General features: G+C 45.4%; 2 protein-coding genes across 2 annotated transcripts; both read left to right on the forward strand.

Annotated features, from left to right (window-relative positions):
- Positions 1–2,759: 2,759 nt before the first annotated feature.
- Positions 2,760–7,252, forward strand: LOC128278800 (valine--tRNA ligase-like). The gene is made up of 5 exons (XM_053017529.1): positions 2,760–2,942; positions 3,260–3,427; positions 3,500–4,917; positions 5,883–6,309; positions 6,395–7,252. Exons 1-5 carry the CDS (start codon positions 2,760–2,762, stop codon positions 7,250–7,252), a joined length of 3,054 nt encoding a protein of 1,017 aa, XP_052873489.1.
- A 715-nt stretch (positions 7,253–7,967) lies between these two features.
- Positions 7,968–10,469, forward strand: LOC128278032 (probable very-long-chain enoyl-CoA reductase art-1). Its single transcript, XM_053016667.1, has 5 exons — positions 7,968–8,099; positions 8,166–8,524; positions 9,289–9,505; positions 9,570–9,685; positions 9,766–10,469. The coding sequence occupies exons 1-5, from the start codon at positions 8,094–8,096 to the stop codon at positions 9,968–9,970; spliced, it is 903 nt and encodes a 300-aa protein (XP_052872627.1). The 5' UTR covers positions 7,968–8,093; the 3' UTR covers positions 9,971–10,469.
- Positions 10,470–10,713: the final 244 nt, after the last annotated feature.

Raw genomic sequence — 10,713 nt, forward strand, 5'->3', positions numbered from 1 at the left:
TAGGTTGGTCGGTCCAATTTTGGGTTTTTTTCCGGTCCCTTGCTATGGTCTTGTATTTTCTACGCTTATCTATCGTACTGTTCACATTGCTTTCTTGCCTGCAATGTATTTCTAGACGCAAGCTGGATCCGCGCGGTTCCATATCTATTTGTTTAGGATTCGTAAAACCCACTCGGTCGAACATGTTCTCCGGCTTGGACCTAACGTTTTTAGAATTGGTATAACTTGCTTATCTTTAATTTGTGATGCAATTCGTCGCGTTCTCAACAGAGCTATAAAGTAAATCTAATAAGTACAACCCAGTCCATTCCTCCAAAAACAAAAAATCGTTGAATCAAACGTGTCCCCAAGGAGCCACGAGCTTTCGAATCGCCGGCGTGCCGTCGGCGCGGACAGCAAATCGACGGTATGCCGTCGACAGGACTGCAAAACGGCCTGCTATCGACGGCATGCCGTCGATTTGCAGTCCCGGCGGACTGCAAAACGGCCTGCTAAAGCTCACCGTTCTGACAAGGCTTATTTTATGGCGATAAACTGTCAGGCGTTTGTTTGTTTACATTAGAACGGTGCACGGTCTGTATGTGTGTTATGTGTGTTTGCCAAACATTTTACGCAGTAGGCTTCGACGGCGGGTCAGTGTAGTTCGTTTCGTTTAGTTCGTTGGATGTTCCGTGTTATGAGTTAAACTAATCGTTTCAACAATTATTATTATGTGCACCGATTGATGTCTTGTTCTATTTTAGCTTCGTACTTGGTCCATCGACAAATAGTAAAAACGCCGGCAAGCGTACCCGGCCTAACCCCGCTGCCGCCAGATACATACACAGCGACTGTACCTGACGGCATGAATGAATGGTGTATTGCCATTCATTTGGTTTTGGAACGGGCATTTGGTGTGCGGCGCTATGTTTTGAATCAGTTCAAACATTATAAAGGTAAGTGAGGTGTAAAGAAATGTATTTAGTGAAATGAGTATCCGTTTCGTTGCAGGTTAGACGAGTACTGGATGACTTGGAATTGAATGAGAACGATGTGCGCAGCAACTGCCAGGGAATCCAGCCAACCAACTGGACAAAGAGGTATGACAAGAAAAGTGGTATGCGTGGCGAGGGTGTTGCAGACATTCCTGCGCCAAAGCAACTGTACGGTCATGCGTGAAATAATCTATCAATCAGTAGTTCGGTTCAGTGGATTGTGAATCAGTGGATCAGTGGTAATGTTGCAGCTCATTGTGTGGGCCCTTTGCTGTGAGGTCGTTAGCGACGAAGGGGACCTGTTTTGAGCACTGATAGTGGGTTAACGCCAAAACGCGGTGTTCGTCACCCGTGACAAATACCCCAAAAAAAAAATGCCGCCAGCAAGCAAATATAGTTTGTTTAGTATGGTTTTTTAGCGACACTGATCGTCGTTTGTGGGCCACATGGATTCACTGATCGTCAAACGTAACATTAAACTGAAATGGCCAACCGTAAAATGGTTTTCGTTTGATGTTCCAATTCCCCGTTGTAGCGCTAATGTTTATTGTAACTTGCTAATGATTATTTACTTTATGTTTCGTTTTAGAACACAAGCTTGTCATGGTGGGACTGGACAATGCCGACAAGACGACCATTCTGTACCAGTTTCTGATGAACGAGGTGGTTCACACGAGCGATCGGATCGAACGTGGAAGAGGTACGCACACGCACGCAGTTTACCAGATGACCAGTGGCCACTTCGTAAGCCGCTTACCGGTGACGGGTGTCCATTTGCCTCGTTTCTCATTCATTCGCCGTGCCGCGTATTTTCGTAACGTGCACCACGCAACTGTCATAAGTTCATAGTCACAACTGGTTGTTTGTTCTTTTAACGCGCCTCGCAGATCGTGTGGAAGAATATCCACTTTTTGGTGTGGGACCTCGGCGGGCAGCAAAACGTCTAAACGGCGGGCAGCAAAGCGTACTACATAAACACAGAGGTGGGTAGGCGCCTGGACCTGCCCTAAGGACGATGGACGATGCAACGGAGTGTACCAACGGAGCACAAACCGCTTCTGACACCAAACTCATCTATTTCGTCGGATTCGCAAACATCGTCGATTGGCAGAGTGTTGTTGTTGATCTAATGGGTAAACCGAACCCACCTCTCGAACGATAGATTGTAATGTAATACGTGCGTAGGCATAATATTGTAAACCCGGCGATTGTGCGTTCGTCGCTGGGTAACGTAACTAAGTTTGTATTTTTAAAATAAATAAATAAATAAATAATGAAAAATAATGTTACTGGTTTTTGCTATAATAGATTTAAATATTTGAAATGAGCTATAATTTTAACAAAGCTTTGCCATAATGAGCTTTTGTAGCTATAAAATGAGCTTTTTTGACAATAGGCCGTTTTGCAGTCCCGTGGATAGTCCGTTGGACGGTCCAAAGGACTGCAAAGCTGCTTAATTTTGCCGTCTTTCGGACCGTCCAAAGGACTGTCCGAGAGTGTCCGATGGACCGTCCATCGGACTCTGTATCGGACATCGGTAGTTGCTCCTTGGGTCGTTTCCAAAAAAGCATAGTTCAGAGAACAAGATTCACACTGCGTGCGATTTTAAGTGATTATCAATTTATCTCTTAAATAGGGTCTCTACATTAGAGATCTCGTGCTTGCTATAAAGGTGTTCGTCGGATGACAATACGTTGCTGTCAAACGGAGAAATCGCGTGTTGCACTTTCCTGCCGCGTGCTGCGAAAGCAAGTTTGATACGCTTCTCAACGCCAAAACGCCGTCATGTCTGGCCCGACTGCTATGGACGATGATGATCTTTTCCAAGCAGAACTGGTGGAAACTGAAAAGCAGTTCAAAAAAGAAGCAAAAAAGGCGGCGAAGTTAGCAAAGTTAGCAAAGTTGCAGGAGAAGTTAAACAAAAAACAGCAACAAGAACAGCAATCTGCTGTCAAACCGAAGACGGAGGTAAGTTTAGGTTAACAGTACGTTTAGGTTAACAGTTAAACAGTTAACAGTACGTAATCACGAACAGGCACCAGACTAACCCTAACCTATGGCCTGCCACCGTTGCGCATACAATTCGGGTGAGATATATCAAAGACCGTAAAGTGAAAGGCGCCCCTCAAGGATCGTATTAAACTTGGTTTGCCGCAGACACGGTTTAGCGCTAGAGCTATGATTCTCTGAATATATTTCGGGTAAGGTTACTTGGTTTATCAGTGACCTCTTGGGTTAACGATGGCGGTTTCCCATGTGTGACGAACTTCTTCTATCTTTTGCAGAAAAAAGTAAAAGAAACGAAAGAAGCGATCATGTATGGAGGCACCACGAGAGAAGGGGAAAAGAAAGATTTAACTGGCCCGTTCCCGGACGCATACAGCCCGCAGTATGTTGAGGCCGCGTGGTATAGCTGGTGGGAGAAGGAAGGATTCTTTAAAACAAAGTACGGGGTAAGTACATGTCAAGGACTGCTGAATGGGCATTCAATTCTTGGTCATTCAATTGTAATTCTGATGTTCTAGCGTAACTTAAATATTTCGAATGGCCAATTCGTCATGGTCATTCCATCACCGAACGTTACCGGTTCTTTACATATGGGCCACGCGCTTACGAACGCCATCGAGGACGCCATTACCCGTTGGCACCGGATGAAGGGGCATATTGCGTTGTTCGTGCCGAGGTGCCATAATTCCCGTATTGCCTTCCAGTTAGCCCAAATGCGGTGGCGCAAAGGGCAGCAAACGCGTCGCGACCTCGAGCGCGAAAAGTTCATCGATAAGATCTGGCAATGGCGCAACGAGAAGGGCGATCGGATCTACCATTGGTTAAAGAGGGTCGGCTCGTCGTTCGACTGGGATCGCGGCCGCTTTGAGATGGACCCGAAAATGTGCAAGGCGGTGACGAAAGCGTTCGTTCGGATGCACGAGCGGGGTCTAATCTATCGCAGCAGCCGGCTAGTCAACTGGTCCTGTACGTTACGGTCGGCCATCTCCGACATTGAGGTGGACAAGGTGGAATTGGCTGGTCGGACACAGCTTTCGATTCCTGGGTACACCGAGAAGGTCGAGTTTGGTGTTTTGGTGTCCTTCGCGTACAAGGTGTGCGGTAGTCAGACGGAGGAGATTGTGGTGGCCACTACTCGTGTGGAGACGATGCTCGGCGATACGGCGGTGGCAGTACATCCGAACGACGATCGCTACAAGCATCTCCATGGAAAGTTTGTGCAGCATCCGTTTTGTGCCCGTCAGCTTCCGATTGTGTGCGACGAGTTCGTGGAGCGGGAGTTCGGAACGGGTGCAGTACCAATTACTCCGGCGCATGGTCCTAACGATTTCAAGGTAGGCAAGAGGCACAACCTGCCGTTCGTGACGATATTCACCGACGACGGAGTTATCACTGGCGACTATGGGCCGTTTACGGGCATGAAACGGTTTGATGCGCGAAAGGCCATTTTGACGGCACTCCAAGAGCGGGGTCTCTATCGGGACACCAAGGACAATCCGATGGTCGTGCCGGTTTGTTCACGATCGAAGGACATCGTGGAACCGCTGATCAAACCGCAATGGTACGTACGCTGCAGTGAGATGGCGGCCAGTGCGACGGAAGCGGTCCGTTCCGGAAAACTCATTATCGTACCCGCGGTGCACCGAAAAACTTGGTACCACTGGATGGACGAGATACGCGATTGGTGCGTTTCCAGTCGGTTGGGGTGGGGTTATCCGATTCCGGCCTACCAAGTGAATACCAGGTTTTCTATTCTACCGAGTGATTTGAGCGATGAAAACCGTTGGTTTGTTGGACGCTCTGAAGCGGAAGCCCTGAGGAAGGCGGCCTCGGCGCTGAATGTGAAATATTCATGCATTATGCTGCAGCAGGATGAGGATATGCTGGACAGGTGGTTCTCCTCCGGTCTGTCTAAGGACCCAACTTTGGCAACGAGGTACGACATTACACAATCTGTTCCAAAGTAATCAGGACTTTTTCAATAGGGTCATTTCTGGTGGCGCCATCTTGATGTGGGTATATTTGTTTGATAGGTACATCCTTTCCAGACTTCCAGTCAAAATTTAATTAAATTTGGTCCACTTGGTACAAAGTTATTGTGCCTAAAGTGACAGTATGTTTGTGGTGTCGGTACAAGCCTTCTGAATGGCCATAACTGGCCAAAAATGTCAACTTAACGTTTTCCTTTCATTGGTAAATGAAGTTTCCTGAATAGATAAAAGTCACAGGGTACCAGATCAGGTGAATACGGGGAATGATTTATCGCTAAAATGCGATTTTTGTCAAAAAATCAGTGTTGAGCAGTGTTGGATTCTGATCAAATTTTGGTCATCAGTGAGTTTGTGTGGCACAAAGTGAGCACACTCCTTCCGATAACCCAATTGTTCGGTCGAAATGCGATGAATCGAATCTCTGGATATTACCAATTCCATTTCCATAAAAAGGAACGACGATTTCGAGTCAGTTTTGAGAAAATTACGCCCTTTTCCGATGCTCCCTGGTGCGTAATCAAGAACTTGGCTTGGCCAACACGAAAGTCGTCGTTGAAGTCTTCACGACCGTTTTTGAAACGCGTATACTACTCATAAATCCTGTCACGGGATAGACAATCATCACCATAAACTTTTTGCATCAATCTAAACGTTTCGGTAAACGTTTTAGCGAGTTTAAAACAACACTTGATATTGGCTCGTGCTCATTCTTGTACCGACACCACAAACATACTGTCACTTTAGGCACAATAACTTTTTTCCAGTAGACCAAATATCATGAAATTTTGACTGGAAGTCTGGAAAGGATGTACCTATCAAACAAATATACCCACATCAAGATGGTGCCACCAGAAATGACCCTATTGAAAAAGTCCTGATTACTTTGGAACAGTTTGTTTATTTACAACAGGGTTTTCTGTGAAAAGCTGTTTGGCGAGCCACCGTTACGGAAGGTGTTACTCCATCCGATGGTCCGAGACGCTCACGGGCGTAAGATGTCCGAATCGCTCGGTAACGTTATTCACCCGATGGACGTTATATTGGGCAATTCGCTCGAAGGGCTGCACGAGAAACTGCTCGATTCAAATCTTGATCCACGCGATGTCGAAAAAGCGAAAGCGGGGCAGAAGCAGGACTATCCGAACGGCATACCGGAGTGTGGGAAGGATGCACTTCGGTTTGCGCTTTGCGCCAATATGACGCAGGCTCGTGTTATCAATCTGGACATCAATCGTGTGCAAGGATATCGGTTCTTTTGCAACAAATTGTGGAACGCCACCAAGTTCGCCCTCATGTATTTCTCGGGAACGGACACGTACGATGTCATTACAACGCTGGTAAGTAGTCAAAACTTTGCCTTTATCTTCCACCTCAATTTGTGACCTTATTTTAAATTCCGTTTACGTTGTCTTTACCTTGCAGGACGGTGCAGAAGGTGGCAATATTGATCGATGGATACTTTCACGGTTAGCTGGGTGTATAGAGGTGTCAAATCGAGGCTTCGAGAAGTATGAGTTCGCTTTGGCGACCAATGCGTGCTACAATTTCTGGCTCTACGATTTGTGCGACGTGTATTTGGAGTGTTTGAAATGCGTATTTCAGACGGGCGACGAACGCTCTCAGAACAATGCACGGCGCACACTCTACACGTGTCTCAATCTCGGCCTGAAACTTCTATCACCCTTTATGCCATTCATAACGGAGGAACTCTATCAGCGGCTACCTAGAGGGGACCAGCGAACGGTGGCGAGTATCTGTGTTGCCCCTTACCCGGAACCAGCTGCATGCTGCTGGAAGGATGAATCGATCGAAAAGGGATTCGAGTTTGTGCAGAAAACGGCTCGCGATATACGCTCCGCTCGTAGCGATTACAATATCCCCAACAAGACGAAAACTGATGCGTACTTCATTTGCGCAGATGAAGGCGTACGCAGCGCGCTGGAACGGTTCGGTGGCGAACTGGAAACAATGGCTTACTCGACGGTACATTTCGGCATGGACCCACCTGCCGGGTGTGCGATTCTTACCATCACGGGTCAGTGTGTGGTACACCTGATGCTCAACGGTTTGATCGAGGTGGACAAAGAGATCGAAAAAATGATTAAAAAGCGGGAGACGCTAACGCAAACGGTGGCTAAGCTGCAGCAGCCAATGTCCGTATCAAACTATACCAGCAAGGTACCCGAAGACGTTCGGAAAGCGAACCAAGAAAAGTTGAATCAGCTGGAGGTGGAAATCGAGCGACTAAACGGCGCAATCGATATGTTGAAAATGATGTAAGAAACATTTTCGAGCAAAACTATCACCAAGAAAAGGGTGGAACAGATTTTATATTTATATTATAATGCTATCTAAGCCCCTGTGTTTACTTCGGGCATAATTTATCAAAGCAAGTTATCGCGCTCGCACAGCAATAAAAAATATATATCATTTTGACGGCTTGAAAGCATTTATGTTTTATCGTTATAATTCTACATTTTCACAATCCTACCTCGCCAAAACTACCAGATAACCGTAGCTGCTTTGTGGACGGCTTAAGTTTTTATAACAAAAATATAATGAAATCGAATAAACCGTTGTTGTTCCAAGTTTATTGCAACATTTCCTTTTCAGTTAATTCTAAACAAATGTACTGTTTTTTTTTTCATTTTTTTACACAAGATTTTTACCGACGAAAGAAATAATTCTCTTCTCGTTTAGTCGTTATCATGATTTTGCGCCGTGTTTACGGGAATCTATCTGCGGTGCCACACGGCACGAAACAACGGATATAACAGCCTCCTACCGCGACAATTTTGACAGTAAAGCCATCGCTTTACTGTGCCGTGCCGTGTGGCACCGCAGTATGGATCGGTAAATTTGAAACCAAGTTGAGCGTTTCAACACGAGTAGTATAAACACAGGGCGTTGTTTATGTCAGTTGCGGCACAAGAAATCTGTCAAAATTTCAATCGAATCAACCCTCGTCGCGTTGGGAAGGGGGAGGGGGAGTCATTCGTCGCATGTTTCTTGCTGTCGTTAAATAATCAGCTCTCAAGCGACCAGCAACAACTTCCGTGGCGGCTTTCGTTGGCTCTCCGCTTTCACCTAGATAACGGGCTTAAGCAATTAGCGATTAACCATGGAGGTAAGCTTTGCAACCCAGCATTATGCGTTTTGTATCCCATCTTTACTTGCTCGTTCCTGATTTTAGATTGAAATTCTGGACGCAAAATCATCGAAATCATTGGGAAAATGCCGTGCCTCGGGTCCCGATGCCACGCTTCAGTCCCTGAAGGATGATGTGCAAAAGCTGAAATCATCACTAACCGTGCATCGTCAGTCGTTTCGCTTGGAGCCGCGAGGCAAAGCACTAAAGGAAAGTGAAACGCTCAAGTCGCTCGGTGTGACTTCCGGAAGCAAGCTGTACGTACGGGACCTGGGACCCCAGATCAGCTGGAAAGGTGTTTTCCTAGCAGAGTACGCCGGGCCAATTCTCGTGTATCTCATCTTCTACCAGCGCCCATCGCTGATTTATTCGAACGCTGATCTTCCAATGACCACAACGGCCAGGTAAAGAAACTAAAACGATGACATTCGAAGTGAATTAAAGTGAAGCGAACCTCGCTACGCAACGGCCTGGGTGGCGTGCCTGTGGTAATGATTAATTTATGCACATACATTGCCGTGTGCAGCATGACATTTCGTGAACTCGTGTGAACTCCTCGGAATTCGACGACTTTCTCGGCACATTTTTGTTAAAATTTTAGCAAACCTTGACCCTCAAGGCTTTGGTTTCAAACGCACCAAGTTTCCCTTTTTTCACGTTCAGCTGGAGATCATTAAAACTTCGGTTTATTGCTACGTCATTCAGCATGCCGCAGCGGGATTTGAGCTAGGAACAAACACTCCATTACTGTGAGAAAAACAACACTTCTTCGCATAGATAAATGCCTTGAGCCTTACAGTATTTACCGATTCGTTTATTCGTCAATCCGTGACGCGCAAGAAACTTGTTTCTTTTCTAACGGTGACGTAAGCAAACTGCTTGCGTGCTGCTTGCCGTTCGGTGTACTTGCGGCTTTTGAGGTTCAAGGTTAAAAAATGCTTGTAAAACCGTTTGACAAATGCAGCAAGCTAGTTGTCTTAATCCTTGTTTATTTTTATTCTAGCCTTTTTGATCCTTTCCTTAAGCGACCTTGTAGCCTAGACAGTTAAGCGACAATAGTTTTCCTCAATATTGTCTTTTAATGCAAAAGACAAACTATTTGTTCTATTCAAGAATAGTATCGAAAATATGTTCTAACTTTCATTTACACTTTTCCCGTTACCAACAGTATTGCAGCAGCCTGCTGGGTCGCCCATTACGCTAAACGGCTGCTGGAAACGTTGTTCGTGCATCGTTTCTCGCACGCTACGATGCCGTTGAGAAATCTCTTTAAAAACTGTTCCTACTACTGGGCGTTCGCGGGTTATGTTGCTTACCACGTGAATCATCCGAGGTTCACGGAACCTTGCCAAGCAATGGTTTACGCTGGATTGGCAACCTTTGTGGTAAGTAGCCCAACAGGCACGACGATTTGATCCAAAGAATTCATAAGGGAACTTCCGTTTGCAGGTTAGTGAGCTGGGCAACTTTTCCATTCACATGTTGCTTCGAAACCTGCGGCCTGCTGGTTCCAATGTGAGAAAGATTCCCGTTCCGGATAGTAACCCATTGACACAGTTGTACAAGTAAGTCTCACCTTTTTGATGCCGTTGTAAGAAACTCCTCCCGTTTGTTTATTGTCTTTATGATACTCGTTTTTACATAGCTTCGTCTCTTGCCCAAACTACACTTACGAGTTTCTGTCCTGGGTCGGATTCACCGTGATGACCTCCTGCATACCGGCCGGACTATTTGCGGCAGCCGGCATGTACCAGATGACCGTGTGGGCTCTCGGCAAGCATCGCAACTACAAGAAAGAGTTCAAAGACTACCCGAAAACGCGCAAAGCAATCGTTCCCTTTTTACTGTAAGGGATTGGAAAGGCAGCAACTTTTCGTATTTTTTTTGTGGCTGCACTACAAATCGTCTAGCAACCCTTTGTTGCTAAGACAAATTTCGTAGTCTAAGGGCCAAGGGCCAAGGGTACGCTTTCGTTTAAGTGTGGCTCTCGCTTTTTCATCTTTTTCTTTTATTTCGAGGATAGGGTGGTGCGTTGATGATTTGTGTTTCAAACTAGCTAAAGCATTTGTGACGAAGTGCGTTGTCCATTTCAAGGACACATCCATTTCAACTAGATAGTTGTAAGGTGCAAGGTGTAGTTGATTTCAAAGTGTCGTCATCGTTATTTATTGAGCGAAATAACCGAAAGCATTACAACGGTAAACCCAAACCACGATCATTCCTATTTTCGTTTTTGAATGGTGTAGGACTTACAATGTGTGCGACCAAATACGCAGACAAATGCGACACAATTTACATTTCCTTTGGTGTTGATGCAAATAATAATTAATAAACTCCAATTAAATTTTTGTGAAATATCGTTTTTTACAGTACTTAATTACTAAATTATGCATTTGCAGAGCGCTTTCAACAGCGTGAATGCCAGATGGCCTTTTCTGGGAAATTTCTTTCAAACAAATAAACACTTTCGAAATCCATCCCACTTTGTATTAGTAAAAACTCATTATATTATGTTCGTTAGATAAGATAACATATCTTTGCTGGGAAAACACCGCAACACAAGACGCTTTCTACTCTTATCAAAATGGCTGTT

Source organism: Anopheles cruzii, chromosome 2 (assembly GCF_943734635.1).
Source record: "Anopheles cruzii chromosome 2, idAnoCruzAS_RS32_06, whole genome shotgun sequence".
Taxonomy (NCBI): Eukaryota; Metazoa; Arthropoda; class Insecta; order Diptera; family Culicidae; genus Anopheles; species Anopheles cruzii.